At 43.3% G+C, this 22,250-nt stretch overlaps 2 protein-coding genes across 6 annotated transcripts in view; both read right to left on the minus strand.

The window, feature by feature from the left end:
• The window catches only part of STIMATE (STIM activating enhancer), a 34,142-nt gene extending 32,025 nt beyond the window's left edge, over positions 1-2,117 (minus strand). The window contains exon 1 of one of the 2 annotated variants that reach the window (XM_031505926.3): positions 1,912-2,117. In XM_031505926.3, the coding sequence (XP_031361786.1) occupies positions 1,912-2,080 (169 nt within the window). In that variant the 5' untranslated portion in view covers positions 2,081-2,117. The remainder of the gene's footprint in view (positions 1-1,911) is intronic. The other variant, XM_085590121.1, reaches the window with a different exon arrangement.
• Positions 2,118-4,500: 2,383 nt separating this feature from the next.
• SFMBT1 (Scm like with four mbt domains 1) overlaps positions 4,501-22,250 on the minus strand; it is a 71,318-nt gene continuing 53,568 nt past the window's right edge. For all 4 annotated transcript variants that reach the window (XM_085590662.1, XM_021534057.4, XM_085590660.1 and 1 more), the window contains 11 exons: positions 20,783-20,909; positions 19,994-20,107; positions 18,588-18,630; positions 17,640-17,704; positions 16,067-16,206; positions 14,096-14,205; positions 12,244-12,419; positions 11,346-11,524; positions 10,970-11,215; positions 10,616-10,744; positions 4,501-9,935 (listed from right to left, as the gene is read on the minus strand). In XM_085590662.1, coding sequence (XP_085446788.1) covers positions 9,795-9,935; positions 10,616-10,744; positions 10,970-11,215; positions 11,346-11,524; positions 12,244-12,419; positions 14,096-14,205; positions 16,067-16,206; positions 17,640-17,704; positions 18,588-18,630; positions 19,994-20,107; positions 20,783-20,909 — 1,470 coding nt within the window. In that variant the 3' untranslated portion in view covers positions 4,501-9,794. The remainder of the gene's footprint in view (positions 9,936-10,615; positions 10,745-10,969; positions 11,216-11,345; positions 11,525-12,243; positions 12,420-14,095; positions 14,206-16,066; positions 16,207-17,639; positions 17,705-18,587; positions 18,631-19,993; positions 20,108-20,782; positions 20,910-22,250) is intronic.

The raw sequence follows: 22,250 nt of genomic DNA on the forward strand, positions 1-22,250 counted from the left end.
GGTGTCCCGAGGTGACTTTATGATGCTAGTGAATAGAAACATTCCAAAAAAGCTACCAGACAGAATTTTTGTACAAAACAGCCCCTAACAGAGAGAGAAAGCTGCTTTTGTAGCACTGTAACAGGCCCATGTGGTGTCACCAACTTCTCTTCCTGCTCAGGGAGAGGCACAAAATACTGTGGAAGAGAACATAGCTGGTAAAGCTGGGGCAAACAAACCTGTGCATATGTTTTTGAATATATGCACTTGTAAGAATGATACGCTGCTATGTTTTTGCTCTAGTCTGTTTTGGACACAGACTCCTTTCTCACTAGTACACTGGCTGCATTCCACTCCCTTCTGCCACAACTGCATCAACAGTCTCCTCCCAGTTCATGGTTTAACAGTACCTAACCCAAGTCAGAAAGTGCAGCCAACAACGTTTTCATTTTTCTACTCCCTACTTTTTATATTAGCTTTTTCTTGACATCACTTAGTGCAGTGATACCATAATATGCATAAAAACACTATTTCCAGAAATAAAAGTACCATCCTGACAACTAACATCTGTAGTTCTTCATCTTTTGATGTCCAATCCATAAAAATTACCTATTTGTATCCCTTAAATCTAACACCAACACTGTGCACTCATCACCTTCTTACACAGAGGTACTTCTGTTTGGAAACTGCTAAAACTTCTAATTATGAGGCTGCTGTCACTGACCAAATGCTACACTGCTGATTACTGCTGCCTTTCAGCCACAGGATGACAGCTACACACATAACTTTTAGGAGAGCAATGTAATTGTTAATAGCAACTAAGACACCAAGGCATGCAAATATAATTGTTAGCAAACGTCTGAGTTAATAATAGTATGACAGCAGCATGAAAAGGCATCAGCGCAATTCTAATGTAAACAGGATCTCAGTCTTTAGATCAAACTGTCAAACATGTCCCCGATGTTCTCTTTTTCCTCTCCCACCTTTTGCTACCAGCAAGGTCACAGTCAGCTGAGTAATGACACTGGGCTTCTTTTCCACTCCTCCACCCAAAGGATACTAACTAGACCACGGGATAGAGATAAACCCACCAGAATTGTTTCATGTTGTTGTGACTCCCTCACCACAGGGCTGGAGCCACCAAAGACCCTCCTTGCCTTTCCACCACAATCAAAGAGCAGCGGTGAGTGCTGCCCATCAGCTGAGCCCTGCCAGCGGCCACACTGCTCCAGCTCCCAGGAATGGCCCTCCAAGGAAGCGAGGCACGATCGAAACAAGTGTGACTTTGCTGCTGGTGACACGACAGGGTAGGTGCACCTGCAGTAAACCTGCTCAGCCAAACCCGTGACTTGTGTACATCCCAAACCCGAGCGGCTCCGCACACTCCACCTCCTCCTGCTGGCACAATTCCAGGCAGAACACACACCCACCCGATAAATTCCACCAGCACGGCTACGAGCGCTAGGAAGGCAAGTTTGTGAACGCCAAAGGACATGAGCCACCGCCTCTGAGGCCTCCCCGCACGGCCGCGCTCCAGCTCACCCGGCACCCACAAAGCGCCGCCGGCGGCTGCGCCCCCCGAGCCCGCCGCGGCCCTCCCGAGCCCGGCCCGGCCGGGAGCCGGCACAGCCCGGCCGGGAGCCGGCACAGCCCGGCCGGGAGCCGGCACAGCCCGGCCGGGAGCCCGGCACAGCCCGGCACAGCCCGGCCGGGAGCCGGCACAGCCCGGCCGGGAGCCCGGCACAGCCCGGCACAGCCCGGCCGGGAGCCCGGCACAGCCCGGCCGGGAGCCCGGCACAGCCCGGCCGGGAGCCCGGCACAGCCCGGCCCTTCCCGGGACGGCCTCGGGGCAGCGCGGCCGCGGTCCCGCTACCGAGCCCGACCCGCCCGCCCGCTCCCCGCCAGGCCGGAGGCCGCGGCCCCGCCACTCACGCATGAGGGTGCTGAAGGCCACGACGCCCAGGAGCCCCTGCAGGAAGATGCCGAATCTGTCCATGAGGGCGCCGTTCTCGCAGCCGCGGTCCCCGGGCCCCGGCGCCCCGTTGGGCCGCGGGGTGCCGGCGCTGAGGCCGAGGCTGCCGTTGGGCGGCGGCGCCCCCATGGCGAGGCCCGGCCGGCGCCCTCAGCGGCGCATGGCGGCCGTGCCCGCCCCGCTCCGCCCCGCTCCGCCCCGCTCCGCCCCGCTCCGCCCCGGCCCGCCCCGGCCCGCCCCGCTCCGCCCCGCTCCGCCCCGCTCCGCCCCGGCCCGCCCGCCGCGTCACCGCGCCGCCCCGCGGCCCGCCCGGCGCTCCGCCCGTGACACGGACCGCGGCTCCCCGGGCCCCGCGCTCGGGCAGAGCCGGCTGAGGAGCCCGCAGAGGACTGCCCGGTGCTGCGGGCAGCTGCCAAACGCCGTCTGGCTCCAGCAGCCCCACACCGGCTCCAGCAGCCCCACACCGGCTCCAGCAGCCTCACACCGGCTCCAGCAGCCCCACACCGGCTCCAGCATCCACACACCGACTCCAGCATCCACACACCGGCTCCAGCAGCCCCACACCGGCTCCAGCAGCCCCACACCGGCTCCAGCAGCCTCACACCGGCTCCAGCATCCACACACCGGCTCCAGCAGCCTCACACCGGCTCCAGCAGCCCCACACCGGCTCCAGCAGCCCCACACCGGCTCCAGCAGCCCCACACCGGCTCCAGCAGCCTCACACCGACTCCGGCAGCCCACCCTCCTTTTCGAGACCGCACCACAGCCCCGAGGAATCCCCGGCTAAGGACCACAGCACCGAAGGCTTTGCTCAGCCCAGACCGCACAGGGTCAGGCAAGGCTGCTATCATCCTCGCAAAAGGAAAGTATGACCTGGGTTCTTTAGCAAAAATGTTTCATCCTTTGTAAAAGGCAACCCCTAGCCCAATGGATTAAACAAAACATGTCGGTACTTTCATTTGGAAAACTGTGAAACTGGACCTGTTGGCCAGTGAGCCTCGACTGACCCCATTGTGCTGTACCCCTCTTCAATCCTCACAAACCAGAACTGCATTGAGTTTAGGCTCTTATTTTTAGTGTGGGATCAACCCACACTAAAAATAAGTCATTGTTCCATTGTATTACTTTCTTACACAATTTCTTTAATTTCTCTAAACAATTTAAAATCCCTCTCTAAATATGAATTCGCTTATAAATATGACCCAGAAAGCACATGTTTAAGTCTATCAGAAAGCAAAGGCAAGCACATGAATTAATAGTTCTTTAAATAACATTTGTTGTGTCTGCATTGCAAACCTATGTACGTGACTGTCCTTCCTAGCAGGCGATACCAAACAGTATTGGCACATGACAGTGATTTTTTTGATTTTTAGGCTGTGTCATAAATGTCTGGAAGTTGCAGGTAGAAAAAAATGCTCTCAGCTCTCTGAACTAGAAAGCACACAGCCAAAATGCTCTGTCCAGTGCCTCTGGCCCCAGGTCAAGACTCTTCTGTTCTGAGCTGCCAAAAGGAAGATCTCAGGAAAGCAAATAGTTACCTAACAGAAAAGACAAGGACCAAAGCAGGTTGCTTTTTCTCCCCCTTGCATACAAGCACAGCATTTGCAACCCAGGCTTGACCTATTTGCTTGTGGCCCAGGGTGGTTTTTTAGCTTTCACAGCTGCTGCTGAACATTAGACATCCCACACATGTACCTGACCTTAACCCCAATACTGGTTAAAGATTTACCTAATGCTATTTACACATAAAACCTGTGTTTCAGACATGAATCTGGAAACATAACTCAAAGGGTTTATGCCTCGTGTTACTTCCATGCTTTAAACCAGATCATTCCCCCAAAATGCCTCTTCAAGGGTTTAATCTCATCATGACTCCTATAAGCCCTTCTGAAACCTGTGGCAGACAAACCACTGCCTCCTGCTATGTACTATTCACAAGCCTTCAGATTTCTCTCAAGCAGACAGTGCTCTGTGAAGGCAAGTAGAAGATTTATGTTAAATCCTACATATTTATAGAGGTCTAAAGACAGTGTTAAGCAAATCAGTTTCATCCCACTCCTATGCATTTTCTGCACCCAATATAAAATCAGCTCAAGGTAACTGAAGTGCAGCCAAGAAACAAGTGCTGAATACAATCTGTTGGAATGCCAAGTAAGGAGACAAGAACTTTGCAAGGCAAAGTCTTCTGAAATATCTCATGTTATTCGGAGGAAGCAAAGCCTGTTTTAAAATTTCAGCTTGCTGGGGTAGCACTAACCTTTACGAAACCATCCAGGAGCTGCAGCACCTGCAAGGTTTGCAGTGGATTGTATCAAGCAGCTTTCAAGGTTCAAAGAAGCCTTGATAAAGAGGACTCCTGCAGCTGAGGGAACTGAATAAACCCAATCAAGCTCTTCAACATGAAGCTGCTCCAAGTGGTATTTACATGGCTTACATTTACCTTTTATGCAAGCAATGGAACATGCCAGATAATTTTCCACAGTTTTCCAAGATGGAAAATTCCTCATGGTCAGCAACAATATTTATGATATTAAAACTAAAGCCAACAGTAACAGTTTAAGTATCTTTTTTAATTTTCTTACAACCACTTAAAACTGTCATATAACACAAACTTTTGTACACTATTTACAGACAAAACAAGTAAAATATCCATCCAAAATATTTTTTTAAAAAATCGTCTGATTAAATTGTTACACCTGCTCAAACAATGGTGGGACTTCATAGGCATATTTTCTGTGCATGTTTCTCTTCCATGTAGTACTTCAGTCTCACTGCATATATATTTTTTCTTTTAAAAGATAAAGAAAGGTAAAACAAGCAGAAGGGACACAACACAATATGCATTTAAATCTTTGTTTAAGAACAAGCAGCTAATTAAAAAAGGCAAAATACAGGAAAAGTGCATCAGTTCCAATGAGTTAGTATAAGAAAGAGGCCCACAGGTGTGGAGCTGGCACCCTTTTGGGTAGAGATTCCTAGAAGACCTCTGATTGTCTATAGAGATTATTTTAAATTTATTTTAAACAGAAAATACAAAAAAAAATTAAAAAGGAGAGGAGAAACATGACACCTCCAGATGTTTTGTTTGTTTTGCCATGAGGTTTCTTGGAAACTGGTGCTCAACAACTTTCAGAGTGGGTGAGAATTCCTTTGTGCCCAGAGCTCAGTATTGACCCTGTGCCACAAGCTGTCCCCAAGCTCCAGGGCTGCTCCCCCTGGTCAGGGGTGCCATTGTTTGTGCTAAGTCACTCAGACCCACTGCCCTGGGACATTGTCAGCACAAGATCTGCTCACTTCCATGGCTTACAGCTGAGCCAAACACTGCTGGCTGGGCACCTGAACAGAGCAACTTTGTTTTCTCATCGAAAGTCCACTTGTCTGGTGCATTTCAGAAAAGATACCATGCTGAGGAAGCTACAAATGACCATGGAGACAAAGTGTCACTAACTTTAACTCATTTTCGTTGTGTTTCATACAGATAGGTGTTTTGGTTTTACAACAATAAAAGAGGCTTGTTGTCTCTGGTGTTCCCAAGTCCCATTGCAATCCTTCACCCAAAAGGCTGCCTTTGAAAACAAGGCTACATGCATGTTTGGGGAAGGGCAGCAGCACTCTGAAACAAGGGGTCAGCACACAATCCCTTGGGAGGGGAGCCTTCATCCTACATCTGAAGTCTCCTGACCGAGCCTATGTCTTTGTGCTTAGTTACTTTCAGGTAATCTGAGCTCACAGTAGGCAGTAACCAGGCTGACACTTTGTGACAGGACTGGTTAAGGAGTAGCTTTGTACAGGATCATATTTTTGGCTTTCTGGTAAGGCTACTTCATCTAGTAACAACAGATTTGGTCCAAAGGTATCCAGTCTCCAACTCAAGCTCATTAGTTTTGAAGCCTATTCCATTACATTCAAAAATCTCACAAGCCACTGGGCTTTCTGCTAAGGAAGTACCAAGGCTTGTACTTCATACAGAAGAATGGAGTGCTCAGTCCAATCGACTGCAAATATATTTACACTTCTGTGGACCTAGCAGCTAAATACTCCTTCCCTCCTTTAAAGCATCAATGGAATAAAGAACAAACACTAGCAAATCCTAAAACAACAACAAAATACTGCTAAAAGTTGTGACAGATTATTTAATCTTTAAAACTGCTCCCAAACTCCGTATGTACTGTTTCCATTAACCCCAGGAGAGACTGCAAACACTCCTAGAGTTCTATACAATACAGAAATTAATCTGTCTTTTATTTCATTCCTCAAAGAGGAACTTTCAGAAATGTTTAGAGATAGGAAAAAAGTAGTCTTCATTCACCAAGATCAGTGCTGTACCTCTCCTCTCCTGGAAGGACTGCTTTCAGTTTAGGATGGACTGCAAGCTGCTTGTGCTTTGGGAATAATTCTATCACATTAAGCCTCCATGGCATTTTTGGAGGTCAAATACTTCTCTGTTACAGAATCCTTGAGTTGGTGCAGAAAGCACACAACAGTGACCCAACAAAATCCTCCTGCCTAACAAGGCTAAGCTTAGCACAGTCAAAGTGGCACCATCAGGTTTCTAAAGCTACAATGTGCAAACCCAAGACTGCACAATGTGTATGAAAACAAGAGAAGCAAGAACACAAACCCTCAGTGGGTCAAGCCAATGGTAAACTCCTGTTACCAGCCACATTAACAGTACACAAGGCTCAGTGTTCATTTTCTTGTACTGGAGACCTTTGTGGGACATCAGTGCCTTTCTCCTGGACTCCAGCTTTGTTGTACTGTGGTGAATTATGTGCTAGAGGACAGCACAAACCCCTGAACCCTAAATTATTGCAGCCCCAGTGATTTCTGATGGTGGAACACTGCTGTCACCCAAATCCAAGATTCAGCCACCAGCTACACAAAATCCAGTTCTGAAGAAACAGAGTGACTAAAGCAGCATATGAGCTCATTTCAAGTCATAGTGGAGTAAGATGAACAAGTGCAGTTGTGTCATCTGCCACACATAGAGAAAGAGGAACTTGAAACAGAGTCAAGTAGAAACACCATCCATCAAGGTAAAGCCCCAATTATCCCTTTTATATCCAGCAATAAAACAGAGTGCATTTTTTTTCCAGGAAACAGAGTGTACAGTACCCGTGTGCAGCATAAAAACATTTAACAAATAATGAAAAGATCCCTTTTGAAAATCTCAACAAAAATAGATCCCATTGGGACCAGACTGTCAGTGCCTCCCAAAACAAGGCAGAATAATCCACCCTACAAAACATGCCAAAGGTGACCAGTAAGTATCCCACTAATGGCTGAAACTGCTGACTGCTTTATTTACTGAGAAAAGGAAGTATGACAATTGTATTAAAAACCCCAGGCACCTGTTAACAGGTCCACTAAATGGCACATTCAGCTCTGCTCTCTCCTGACAACTACTTAAAAAGACATCTATCTATAGGAAAAGGTGGAAACAACATCTCTTGGCTATGCAGGTCAATCCTGCCAGGCATCAGGACAACAGAACTCTGGCTATGCTACTGCACTGACCCAAAAAGCATCATCTTTCAGCCCAGAAGTTCTCCACTGGTCAAATTTCTCAAGACAAGATACTGGCAGCAAAGCAGCAATGTTTCTTTAGAAATTTTTTCAAGCCTAATGGCTTATTAGTTTGTCCTAAGGGACTGAGTACAAACAAATGATCTAAGCATAATATGAAGAGCCAAAACATCCATTTATTGGCCACATATCCAGTGTAAGGAGGAAAAAGGGACACTTTGATTTCAATTTAATTGTGTCTTTACACTCTGGTTACAATGTGGGAGAAAAATTGTCCTAGCTGCACACTGCCCTCCATCAGGAATATTCAGCTAATAAATAATCTGACATTTACATTTTGATTCTGACATGAAAAAAAAAGTCTGATTTTAATAATTGTGTAACTAGTACTGCCTTGACTAGACAGTTACCCTAAGGGGCAAAATCAACCACCCCCAGTCACTGAGCTCTGCTTAGTCCCAGCAGTTTTCACTGGAGGCAGCTCCCCTTCAACACCAAAGTGGCAGGTAAAGTCACAGGCTGTGCCAACTCAGCTCTCAGCCCACAGACCACATCTTTGCTAAACCCTGCAGCTCACAGCTTTGGAATGGCCAATCACACTGGGCCTTAAGGGACACTCCAGTCATTCCATTTGACCAGAGTAATCCCTGTTCATCAGAACCCAATAACTGCATCTTTCCTAAACTCATTCCTGCAGCAAGCACCTTCCTAACTCATACATTTGTAGTTCAGGGGCTTCCTGCAGAGGTGGATTTGAATAGGACATAAAGGAGCAGAGCTGCACACATCCAGCTCCTGCCTGTGCTCCTCCAAAGACTCTGAGAACAGGCAGAGTGAATGAATGCAAGCCGGCTGAAACTCAACACTTATTTGATGCAGATCTTGAGCCTGATGTGAGTTTCCCCACACCTTAATGGAAAGTAAAGTAAGCCCTGTTACTCCAAGTCTAAAGCACTGGCCTACAGCAAGTGGCTGATTGGGTTTTATTACCATGGAAAATTAAAATCAGCAGTTCATCCTACTGTGAGTCTACTGATGGAACTAAGATGTCCCACTGTCCCTTTTCCTTTTTTGTAATAAAAGCACATAAATCCCTTTGTGCCAACCCACCAAATTTTCATCAAGTCTGATCCTGAGCATCTGCAGATAGTTAAAAATACAAAGTCAAGCTTGTAGGAGTTTCCAGAATGCAAACACTGGCAGAGCTATGTTGCAGTCCTCTATTAATTGCAGTTTCCTCAGTGTATTCTCTAAATAGATGTTCAGGTAGCAAAGCAAAAGTCTGCTGACAGGCTCTAAGTACATGGTCCAATTGTTTGCTAGAAGAAAAAGGAAATAACTTCATACAATAAAAAAAAAAATCTGACAACTCAAATATAGAAAATGCAGAGGCACTTTCTCTTTCCTTCCTTATGTCCTACAGCCTGCCTGTAAGAGAAGTGCAAAATAATTCAGTTTTCTGACATATGAAACAAGGAAACATCCAGGTTATGCCTACAGAAGTTTCAGCTAAAGCTTTGGAACAGAAGCTGACATTGGTTTGCACTCTGGACATGCCCACAGAAGTCAGACTGCTGTGCAGCCACAGACCATGTGTCCAGAACGAGCAGTTCCCTCCCTTTTTAGTTAATCACTTCTACTGTTCAGGCTACAGAGGTAGTAAAAACAAAAGCAAAACTAACAACAGTGAAACAAACAAACAAAAAAAAAACAACAAAAAAAAAAAACACTTCAAAAGGAACCACACTCTTGCTATACTGTACATTCAGAACCCTGTGGCCACATTGTTGTCCTAACAATGAACAAACTCATTAAAAATCTCAACATTAACACACGAATGTGCAAAGAACACATTCCAAAGTCAGTGCTGTGGTAAAGCAAGTGTTCATCCACAGGGAGGGCAGGGGATTCTGTGAAACATCAGGAACAGAAAGGTTATTTCTGGCAGCCTACATGCGAACGTAAACAGGATCTGTTTCTCCTTTTAAAGTTCTGTGCCAACAGAACTATTGAAATGTCATTTCCCACAAGAGGAGACTTTTCTGTCATCATTAAAAAATACATTAAAAAAAGGGAACCATAGAGCAAGAGACTATTGTGTTCCCGAGCTGGCAGCTGGTAGAGTAGCCCCTGTGTTTGCATTGGCATTTTGCTCCAGATGTTGCCTTCCTTCTGTTGAAATAGAAAAAATTGAGGCTGACACACACTTTTAGGTCACCAGGGCCTCAGTTTAAGTTCATTTGGCTTTACTTGCTAGAGAGGAAGGAGCATGTTTTTGTAGTTGTGCTTAAAAGGTCCACTTCAACTTGGCTGCTCCTCAGTTTGCAAACTGCTGGTAGAAGGCAAGTTTGACCCTCTCAATGTGATGGCAGAGTTTAATAGCTGGTCCAAGCTTCAAGTCCATGCACTCCTGAACAGTGGGCAGGGTCAGCAGCAGCAGTGCCTGGCCATCGATTTCCTGTCAGAAGACAAAAATTCCATAGTGACTTTGTTGTTATTCTTCCTGCTCCTTCAGCTTTGACTTGCTGTAATTTCAGATTTGTGATTGTTTGCGAATTAGATGTTTCTTTCATGTTCTCCCAGGCAGCTTAAAAATCTCTCTCACATACAGCAAATTAACTCCTTTCTTAAAATGCCAGCTCAAATCCACTGAGGCACAGACTCATAAGAGATACTATTGTAAAAAATACAACCCAACAATAGAAACCAGGGAATGTTATGCAGAAAGTAATTTTAACCAACCACTGAATCTTTGTGTAGAAATAAAGGTTCCACAAGGTGAAGTCTATCTGGAACATCCCCCACCACACACCACTCTAACCATTAGTTCTAATAGTACAGTTTTAATAGACACTGGTTTTAGGCAAATTTTAACCAAGATGCAAATAAAATGTTGACTCTTGTCATGGTGCTTTGTTGTAAGCATTATTGTTAGTTTTAGGATTCAGATACTCTGCAGACCAAAATACCCTTCCCCCAGTAGTGAGAAATCTGAAAATTCTGGTCATTCCCTGAACTCTCCTCTCAAACTGCTGCAGGTTGCACAAGTATTTGTTTCCTCATAACATGATTTCCTGACTCCTTAGGGTACAAAAAGCCAAGTGATAGATTCAACATTCAACAGACAGAAAATGATACCTGATCAAGGAAAATCCTTGCCAGCGGAGCACAGTCAGTGGATTTGAGGAATCGTACCACATCAGCCACGCTCCATTCCAGAGGGTTGCTGTCCAGCTGCAGCTTTTCAGCAACTTCCATCTTTATGTCCTAGACAAGTCAAAAGAATTCCCAAAATATCACATATGCTTAGTCTTTATTACAGTCCTATGACTCAACCACAACAAACATCACAGATTTTAATTATTCTGTAGAGTTTTCAGAACACCCTTGACAAGGAAAGAGAGAACACACCTATTGTAGTTAATACCCCCAAGATTTTGGTGCTTGCTCAGCAGGGAGCAAGCCAGGGCAGAAAGTGACATCCCACGTTACCTTTGGCGAAGGAGGTTTATTTTCATCATCAGAAAAGGAGAAGGTCCTGAGCTTCCTCTTCCGCTTGTCTCGGTCCTGAGCCAGGGAATGCGACAGTTCACTCTGGGTGGGAGATGATGATAGGGATTTCTTCTCTGACACCTCTGATTCTTCAAGCAGCTCATCTTGGTGCTCCGAGGTGCTGTCCTCAGTCAGAGACTCCTCATCCACCTCATCCTGGTCATCCTCCTCTTCTGCCCCGCTGCCCTGAAGAGTTAGGAAAAAAGAAAAAAGGCAGCTGTAACCCCGAAGGTACAAGGACCTAACGTTTGCTGTTTCAAATGAAGCAGGCAAAGGTCACATCCCAGATCTGTGAGCACTGCTGGCAGTGTCCTACCTGGGGAGATCCAGCTGGAGTGTTATCCACAGACGTAGAAGAACGTTTTTTCTTATGAACAAAGAAATGTTTTCGTCTCTTCCGTCTTTTATTTGGTTTCTTCATGGCTACTTCCAGGTTGCTGTGGCCACCCGGGGGCCGACCTATCCGCTTGTTTTTCCGCTTTCCATAATAGTGTGCTACCAGGACAGAAGAAAGGAGCACAGTGCTGAAACACACCTTCAGTGTCACTAGTTATGCTTGCCCCTCATCAGGACTGGAAAATCAGTAGGACACTTCCCAATAGGAATCCCAGTTCTGCAAAACTTCAAAATCAGTATGTCTGTATTTTCCACTTCAATTTGGTTTAAGGGAAAATAGTTACTCATCAATTTTGTTCGCCCTATAAAGTTTCACTCCCTCCATTTCTGGGAAGCCCTCAAACGATCCTATTTTATACCAAAATTATCAAGAATTTGGTTCAATTTAATGGTGATTTTTATGATGATTTTTAGTTTTTAAACATGGCCTCAATGCACTGTTTGCTCTCACACTGTCAAATGGTTAAAGCCAGTCTACAAAAACCCTAAAAACTAAGTAAAGAGCTTGAAGGTGTTACATTTTTTTCCTCACCACAAATTGACAAAATCAATTATAATGCCAGTTAAATTACAACATTAGTCAGTTCTTGTCCCAGAAGTTGTTTTAAAAACAAAGTTTTGAGCACACAACAGAAGTTAAGCCATGGTTCTACCACTTAATTCAGAATTATTTTTTTCTCCCCTACACACTGGAACATGATTATTTTGTAGGCCTCTCTTATGTAGAGCTTGAGCTGCTCCTTCTGGAGTCAAAGCCAAAAGAAACTAAAAGATAACACTCCAAATTCCACCTTGGTGTGGATCAGGGAACTACTCACTGTATTTTGTCTTGGTCAGGACAGAGCAGTTCTCTGAACACTTATCCAGAACCATCTGAGGACCAAAGAGGTTTGGACAACATTCCAGCTTGATGCAGGTTTTCCTGCAGAAATCTGCCACCCGATCTGCCGTCCTCACAACCTCCACGGTCGCACGGTAGCTCTTGCCTTTGTATCTAGCATTGAAAATAAGACCATAATTAGGAATCTTCTAATTACCAGGATAAAAGGACTTCCTTGAAAGGTGCACAAAAATAGTGAGATCAAACTGAGAAAAAATATGAGCAATGATGAACTTTATGGACTGCCAAGTCCAGGAAACAAGGGGCTCCTGCCTCTTATGTCAGATCCCCAGATAAAGAAAATCCATCACAGAGGTGGCTGCAGTATCAAACACAGCAACACTGTGCTATCAGCAACTAGAAAACACCATCTGAGGGGACTGCCCCACAGTTCAGACATTTTGTTTTCTTTGTTCACAGATGGTTTGCTCTATCTTTGCTTTTATGGGACTGCAGAAATGCCCACTCGGACATGGACAGCTCAATTTGGTTCCTCAAATCAAGGCTGAGAGCACGCACTGAGCTCATTCAGGTAAGAGCAGACAGCTTTTGGTGAGACTTTCTGTGCTCATGCTATGGAGGCAAGGGGACCACTGCCACATTTCCAATCAGCTTTTGTCCAACTGCTGAACAATTCCCTGTGACAGTCATTTGCATAACTCCACATACTGCTCCTGTTTGATTTAAATGAAGAAATTACTCCTTTTTGTTCACCAACAGTGCCATTACACTGAAAGAGCTGCACTGTGCACTATCTGCCAGAACTGCTCAGCATTTCTGCTTTGTCCTCCCAGCACAGCTACGAGCATGTGCTGATAACTACCAGAGATGTTTCAGGCCTGCAAGTACCTAGTTAATACCTTGTAAAAACCAGCTGTATCATCATAGTCCAGATACCCCTGCTGTCACTACTGTGGCAAAATAAAGTAAACAGGAACTTCAACAAGACTAAACAAATATTTTTTTCTGTATTCCTCAGCTACACCTTCTATTTACACTAACCTTTGTCATCTTCCTATTGCCCAGTTCAGACCAGTCCTCCAATATATGGAAAGATGTCTTTTTATACATGAAACTGATGCAACAAAAGAATTACTGACACATTCAAAATTATGTAGGGAAGTGTGCAGTGGCACATTGGGAAAAATCTAATCTCTAATATGCAAACACAGTGACCTAATTAACAAAACCATCCCTAGACTATAAAGGAATATCTGGACCTATCAAATATATGCAAATATGTTCAGTGCTCTTTTCCTAGCTGCAAAAGTAATCTTGCAAAGAAGCTTCAACCCAAAAAGCTCAGCAGGAAAACTGGGAATACTTTAGGGTAGACTGCTGTAGAATTACATCTATGTCAGGCCATTTCAAAGCTTCTAACTTTATTTCTGAAGAATCTTCTTCCACTAAAAGATTTGTGTGGAAATGCCTGAGAAGCTTCCCAAGTAGTACATGTTTTTGCTTTAAAACACTGACAATTATCTTCAGAAGAATGAAATAATCTTAAACCTCACCCACCGGTCTGTCAGTACAATGTTGTACCAGTGCCACACCAGTCTCTAGCTGCTCACATACCTGTAGCAGAGTATACTGCCTAATTATGGAGCATTAAAATCACATGCACTCCACCAGAACTCATAAAGAAATTTATAAAGAATTCAACACTTAATGGCTGTTGGCATCTTGATATGTTCTAAGTGATTTTTCCTTCCCTGAAACGTAAGCTAAAGCACAGCCTGCAGAGAACAGCTACTGGGACTGATGAGCCAGGGAACAGGGGAAGAATTTACTTGGCTTTTAGGGTCTCTCCATGGCCATGCCAGGCAGCCTCTTCATCCAGCTGCAGCTCTCGCAGGACACGGCTGGGTTTGTAGGCGGCGTTGATCAATAAAGTGAGAACCTACAGTGCGGGAGGGAAGAGCAGAAAACATGTGTAAGTTATTTGTACAATAAATCTGTTTTAAAGTGTCAGGGCAGAATAGGAAATTACTCCTATTCACTCCTAACTAGCATCAAAGCACTCATTCACAGCAGGATTACAGACACCTCCTGACAGTGCCAAAACGAACACTGAGACCAGCCGACACTTTGGGCCTTCCCAGCCCTCAGAATTTGTCTGCAGAGTCACGAGTGTATCCAGCAATTTCCAAGTCATTGCCCTTGAATTACACATCACTAAACTAATGCCTGGGGCTAAGAACTCCCAAACTTGCATAACCTTGGCTAAATCCGAGCGATTATCTTAAAGATTGTACATCATGTGAAGATGTGCCAAAAAGCACTGCAGGATTTTGCTGCCTGCTAACCTACTGCTAACAACAAAACCATAGTGCAGAATCCTAAACTCTCATCTGTTTTGCTTCCAAGAACCAAGATAAGGTCTGTATTTTAATAAAATGATAATTTTTTGAGTACTGTAAAGTAACTTGGAAGTTGTGAATAACCTGAAGCTAGTGGGGGATAGTACGAAGTGTGCACTGTAATTGTACTTTTAATTCTATGTGCTTATTCCAAATCATTCCCAACTGGGTGCATAACAACCTTGACATTACAAATTTGCAGTTTTATTGCTACTAATGCAACAGTCCAGAAATCAAAGGAAAGTATGAAATATAATGCAAGCACCAAACTCTCTCTAGGATTCCTACAGTAAGACTCACAACTGAAATGAATACAACTGAGCATACTGGCTGAACTTTCAGCACCACTCAGCACCTGCACATCAGCAGGATTTGTGCACACTTTCTGCTTTCAGGCAATGAAGTAGAATAAACCTTCAAGATTAAATGAAGCTGCCACAGAATCTCACATTTGCTCTTTTGCCGTTCTTACAATAAAGTACTCAAACAGGCAGGAGGGAGAGGGTACTTTTCTGCATGCCAAAATGGACTTTCTTCAATAGTCTGCTTGATTCTTGACAACCAGACTCTTGTTTTGCAGCATATCTGCAGAAAGTCTTTCTTAAGGTCTCTCCCAGTTAAGATACTTGGAGGGAAAGTAAAAATGCCAGGTATGTTGAGCCAATTCTTAAATATAAAGTGATCATTTAATGACAGCTCAAGTGTGCATATCCAGTTAGTTATGTCTTGGGAAATTTCCAGCCTCTCAGGTCAGATAATAACCACCTCATGATCTTTTTTGAAATTTAAGAAAAATAATTATTACATTAAAGTATCTGTAAATTTGCTGTGAAACACACCTTCTGGAGAAGAAGCTCTCTGGCATTAAAGAATGGCCTCCTCCTCCCCCAGTTACATAAAGAAGCCAAACTATAATTTCACCTGATCTATGCAAATTATATCTAACTTAAAAAGCAGACATAACTATTTTCATTTCCCAATTACTGAATGTAGTTTGCCATTTTGACTAAGCAAATCTGTATTTCGTCTGTTTTACCATCAACAGTGCAAACCATAAAGGAATTTTGGGATTATCTCCAGCTAAATTCTGTTAATTAAAATGGAAACATTTATTACAGCTATAAAAAGATATTAACTCATTTGATTGTGGTAATTACAGGTTATACTGCTTTAACAGAAAATAAAATTTAGCAGTAGAAGGCTGAGTGTTATTTAGATAAATGAGAGGCTTTTACTCTTATCAGCCATTCATAAAACCATTCATGATTTATACTTTATTATATGCAAAAAGACACACTTTTACTTATCATCAGCTTAAATTTCTGAATTACCATCTGTAACTTGAGAGATACTCTGGTGTTTAAGATACACTGCTTTTTGCAGTGTGTCCATCCAGCTCACCTCCTTCAGCACCAGAACACAGTTCCCAGGTCCCACGGACTGGGGGAGCTCTGCAATCCTGCCTTTGTTCAGGTAAGGCCCTGAGAAGCACCGGTGGTTGAAGTAGATCTTTGGGCAGCAGTACTTGCCATTAATTACCACTGAGAAGTGAGAAATGGGAAAACAAACAATTAAATCACAGGCTGCAAATGCCCCAGGAAAGAATCTCGCAGTACGAAACAGTTTATCTGCTGGAAAAAAAAGGAGGGGAAAAAGGCTTGAGTGACAGGGATTTGAGGTAGTTTCTGTGTCACGTTTGCAATGGCAACATTAGTTATTCCACGTTGTCAAAACACTTTTCATACTTCACACCCGTGCTTGCAAATTGTCAAGCTGCAGTAAATAAAGATGGTCATGTATCAGAAAAGAAACATTCCCTCCTGGCTAGTCTGCTGCCTCATGGTATCATTCCAGTAAAAACAACAAAGACAAAGACAATCCCAGCTTTTTGGTAGCAGAAGCAGCTCCTACACAGCAATTACAGATATATTTTCCAGTAAATTTTCTCTCCCCCAAGCTTCTGCTACCAGAGAATCTGGCAGTTATTCTCCACTGTTTAGCTCAAACTGAAGAATCACATTCTTTTGCATTTTTAGTTTCATTTCCTTTGATTAACAAACAAAAAATGCAGCAACTGATAAACTGACCTTTGATGAAGTGATATCAAGCTCTCTGAATCTATTTAATGGTTCAGCATTGCTCAACATTCAAGTATTAATATATATTGCAATACATTTATGTACAAAACCAATATTGTTTTACCCAGCAGCATTGTAGTTTTTCTTGACTGAGCAACACTACCACTTAAAGACCTTAAATTCAGCAGTTGAAAACTGGCAGATAAATAAATGAAGTCAAATTTACATTATGACTCTATTAAAAGCCAATTAAAATTATAAACAAGGACACATAATTTTTGTCTTGCTTTCAGTGAAGCTTCAGATGTGCACTTCACTGTACAGAAAACAGCAGAGGAGGAGGCACTGTGTTGCCAAATGGATGGATCTGTATGACTTCCACCAGCAGATGTACTTATTCATCACATTCCTTCTTGCAACAGTTGAGAAAATTATTAGATTTTGCCATCTGGCACACAAAGCAGTTTGCTGTTTGAATTGGTTCTGTCACCATGATGAAGTTAACAAAAAAACCAGAGAGATCTGCTTCCCAAAGCAAGAATCCAACAATTCTGAGCACAGATACAGCACACCTGCTTCTCCCACATTATCAAACTGAACAGGTGACAATAGAAGGTGACCTGCATGGTCACAGTACATATTCAGTTTCACACATCCTCTGCTGGAGGTGTAATGTTCTGGCATAAGAATCTGATTTCCAGGCTTAATGCATGTATGAAATGCAGAACACAAGTAACTGCAAGTTTTTGTTTGTTTCATTAATTTTTGAAGTTCAACAAATCATCAAGGGATGAAAATCTCCAAACCCTTTCCTCCTCTTCCCTCCCCTAACAGGACTGAGCAGGTGAACTCTCACAGGATATTGCCTTTGTTAGTCTGGCCTCTGTGATCAATACCTGAGTCAGAAGAGTTCAGTTCCTGGTTCTTTAGTCCATCATGAACTGTCCTTGAAGATAAAATTCTGAAATTGAAAGAAGGAGGTTGGGGAAACAGATAGTCATGACAGTCACCTCTCTGTTACTAAAACACCTTAACACGTATTTTCCTCAGCTCCAGCCTTATTAACCTGCTTTTTATACCTCCCCTGTTTCACAATAACATGCAGAAACTACCAAATTCCATTTGGAAAGGACTTCTGTCCTGCTACAGCGAGCAGCAATCCTTCCTTGCTTGAAGTCCATGGGCCACCACGGTGACAGACACCTCCCAAAGCTACCACAGGAGTTTATGTCCCCTGGCTCTTTTAACTTCACATTTCCCAGCACAAGGCAGTGTAGCCTCACCTTTATGCATTCTGAAAAAGCTAGGTTTTAAACAAAATGCAACCAAAATTACTCCAGTACCCTGGTAAGGATCCCAACTGCAAAACATGGGGGAACAGTCTGCTCAGTATTTTAGGAGCAATGCAAACACTGGCAGGGCTACTGACAGCTCTGGTGTTTGTAAAGCTGTAAGAGTCAATAAAGCCAACTGTGAGCATTCCATGGAGCATTTCTGAGCAGGCTCACAAGACTGAGTTCCACATGCATGACACAGAGTTTCTAGACTAATTGTAGATATTAGAAGAACTCTTCTTTTTGCCTGCTTTGGGCTAAATTTCATCTGGGAAGGAACAATTACAAAAAACCAAATTCCAGGCTTTCTATCTCCTCCTACTGTAGTGCAAGTGTTCTTTTTGAACATCGGCACAATCTATCAGCATAAACACAAATGGACTGTGGAATCTCTCAACCCTCAGTACAGCACTTTTGAAAATCTACATCTTCCCTAACAGCATATTTTACAATTGAAAAATAAAGAGAAAAAACTCAACAAAAAATAAGAGCAAATAACCTGTTACTTACTGTTTCTCTGGTTGAACTACTGCAATTTTTTTCTGCTTGTTTACTGAAAGAAAAAAAGAGCAAAATATGAAAGACAAATAAATGAAGCATCTAGAACAAACTGGATTCATTTCTTGAAGTTATACAGCAAAAGGAATCTATGTTCCCATCACTGCAGTGTCAGACAACTGACCCAGCTGCATGAGAGGTACACTGGCCCAAGTAATTTGAAGAGAATCAGAAGGTTTATTCCAACTTGTCTTAAAAATTCTTTAAATCAAGCATGCATATGCCCAGTTTTCTGTGAACTCTAACCTTCTGTGCCTCTTTATTTGCATCAGAGCCCCATAACCACCTGTACTCCCAGTCAAAAAAGGAATGACATGCTTTCTTTTGCAGCACCCAAAGGTAATATGCTCTTCAGCCCAATGTGCCACTTTACTGGCACGGTAACTTCAGCACTTTAACTCTGAAGTGGGATGAAATCAGCTGGTTAGGAACACCAGTGACTTAAGCCAATTGCTATGCAGGAAAACACTATTCTAATCAAGTCAGTCATTTAGGTGATGGGTCCACTTGCTTATTCTGGCTTTCACAACCAGGCAGTAAAATAAAACAAGGTAATGCAACATTATGCCTCTTCAGCAATTTCAGGCTTTGACCCCAACAAAGTTCTGAATTTTTTTTTTTTTCAAATAATCTTTTACCTAATTAGGATCCCCCCTTCTTCCTCATCTCTCCTTGGCAGTGCAAGCAGATTAATTTCTCTTGTTTTGACTTGCAGAAAATGACAGCTCATTTCAATCTAAAAATTTTCTTATCTTACTTAATGAACACTGAAGAAATTCTTCAGTTTCTCCAACCCCGATTAAACTTTAACAAACATGTCTCACTAACCAGTTGAGAGAAAACACCGCCTTACTCTACCTACTAATGTAGTTAAAAAAGTAGGGTTTACTCTTCAGCACTTTATCATTAAGGATCATCACCACCTGACCCGCTGAGAAAATCAATCCCCTTTATTTTGACTCCAAATATGCACACAATCCACCCTATTTTGTTGTGGAATTAACTTTGCACAAGTGCATATTTAAAATCAGTATCAGGGTCAGACACGTGGCAAGAACAGCTCAGACAGAAGTAAATGCAGAGCAAGGGGGATGCTCACACACAGGCAGGACTTCTTTGTTATGGTCAATGGATTGTCCCCACAGCGTGCAGGGGCCTCAAGCCAACACTGAGGGGTTTGAAGTTGTACGGCTTCCAACCGGCCCCAACAGCCAGGGGAACAGTTGTGCAACACACAGATCCTCTGTGCATGATGAATGTCTCCAAACTCAGCGATGCCAGCAGTAATTCTGCAGTAATTTGCTGTGGCAGGTCTCACCAGCTCTAAGCCAACATTGCAAACAGAAGAGAACTGGTACCTATTGCTTTGCGAGGAGGCCTGAGCTGATATCCATTCGTCTCACACCAACCCACTGGAAATATATTCATGGATTCCACACTCACTATACACTCAGGGACGGGTTTCTTGGAGCCTGTTCAGTTTCGAAAAGGAAAAATTGAAACAAGTCATAAACCCCCTAATTTGGTTAACATTTACTGCACGTTTGTTAGTGAAGCTGCTTTGATTTATGGTGTATCTGGAACACAATAACAATCATTTATTTATCCCCTTTTACTGACCAGATTCTTTCCTGACCTCATTTACTTCCTCCTAAAGGCTGGAGATGGGAATTTTCTTTCCGCAGTTTAGCAGAGATGCACAGTGCATAGTAAGTGCATGCTGATGTACTTCCAATCAAGAAATGGGATTATAATGGAGAACAGCTGACACAGGCTTATTCTATCTTAATGAAGAAACTTTCCTTCCCAGGTCTGGCCAAGGCTTGCTCAGAATGCAAGTCACTCATCTGTGAAACTGTCACAAGGCCCCTGCTTTCCACAAGGCCCCGCTCAGCACTTTGCACAGCGCATGAGCCCAGCACTGACACTGCAATGCACAAATGCCATCTTTGGCTCAAATAAGCAGTTCCAGCCAAGGCAAACTCGAAACAGACAATGCAAGTGGGTTTTGACTATGATTTCATTGAGGAAACAGCGCAGCTGCCATATTCCACACATAGTGAGTTTTCTTCTCAAGTCTGGGGGATGGCTCTACAAGCAAGTGTAGTGATGGGCAAGCACTCCTCTCTTCCCCCAAAAGAGCTTACCCTCCAGCTGAAGCCAGAGGTATGAATCTCTTAACTTGGTGACCGTAGCAATGCAAACTTCTTCAGGATCAACTGGGTTCACAGCCTCCAGTTTCATGTTCTCTTTGAATCCATGGTCAGAAGTCAACTAGGAAAAAGCCAGAACACATCAGTAAGACACCAGCTGTGTATCCAGGATAGGATATGAATATCCATGAACAGCAGCAACACAAAACCCTCAGTGCCTGCATAACACAGAAAGATACTCAACACTGGCAGAGGAGATTTCAGATATTAGCACACTGTAAACAAGTAAGATATATCAGGAACTACAACAAATTTAAGTTAAAGAAGGCTCTACAGACAGACCTAGCAAAGAATGTATCTGTCCTCAAAAAATAAGGATGCTCAGGCTCACTGAAAAGATTGAGTGTATTCTCAGCAATCAGAAATTCTCTGCTGCTTGCCACCTGAGTGATAAGTCTGACAAATAGTCTGACCAGGTTCTCTATTCTATCATGTTAACTTGAAAATCCACTTTACGTATGCAAATAACATTCCTGCCTCATCTGAGTTCTGGCAGGCAGAATAGGAAGCTTTCTTTTAATTTTACGTTTTTTGGCTAAGAAGGGTCATACTTGATTCACCAGTATGGTTTGCATTTATATAAAAAAAAATCCCTAAAACATAAGAATAGGTATTTATCTGTCTCTGGAGCTCTTGAATTAAAGATAAGAAGTACCAGCCAGCCAGAGGACTCTTCTTCCCAGAGCCACTCTGCAATGTAATTACAGGATCAATACATCATGAATTCTGGAACTAGCCTACAGTGATCAACTCTTCTCAGAAAAGGGATAATAAATTCAGTGACCTGTTCTAAGATGCCACTGTTTACAAGAGAGAACAAGGGCAACAAGAATTCATAGCCAGCAACACTCTCTTCAAAAGCTGGTAATTATTCATTCTAATTTCTCCCCCTAAGCACTGCAATAGCCCAAGTATGGTAAATGGAACTGGAAGGCAGGTGTTAATAATATCCTTTCCTGCTTTGACAAGGTATTGTGCTTTGGGGGACAGCAATACTATCACTGAACCAACAAAGCCCAAAATCTTGCACGTCCTTCAGGCACTGGTTAATGTAAAATGATTATTTGGTAATAATCTAAGATGACTTTGTATTGATTAATACAATTGAAATAATTTTTCAATCTGAAAGGATGGAAGATTGAAAGAGTACCCTCACTAAATGAAAATAAGGTCTATTAAAAGGCCCTGTTTCCACAGTTACAGGAGTGCCAATGATTGATGCTGTTCTATGTCTCTTCCACGGACTCTTACACATCTCAATTTCACAACACAAACATTTACTTTCAGTCTGCTTTATCACAACTGAAACATTTGGTCCACTGCTTCCCTATCTAGGAAGCTGGCATGCAGCTACTTCAGTGCACTCTCATTTATACTCTCTTATCTCTTCTGCTTCCTGAAT

This window comes from Lonchura striata, chromosome 12 (genome assembly GCF_050655825.1).
Source record: "Lonchura striata isolate lonStrDom1 chromosome 12, ASM5065582v1, whole genome shotgun sequence".
Taxonomy (NCBI): domain Eukaryota; kingdom Metazoa; phylum Chordata; class Aves; order Passeriformes; family Estrildidae; genus Lonchura; species Lonchura striata.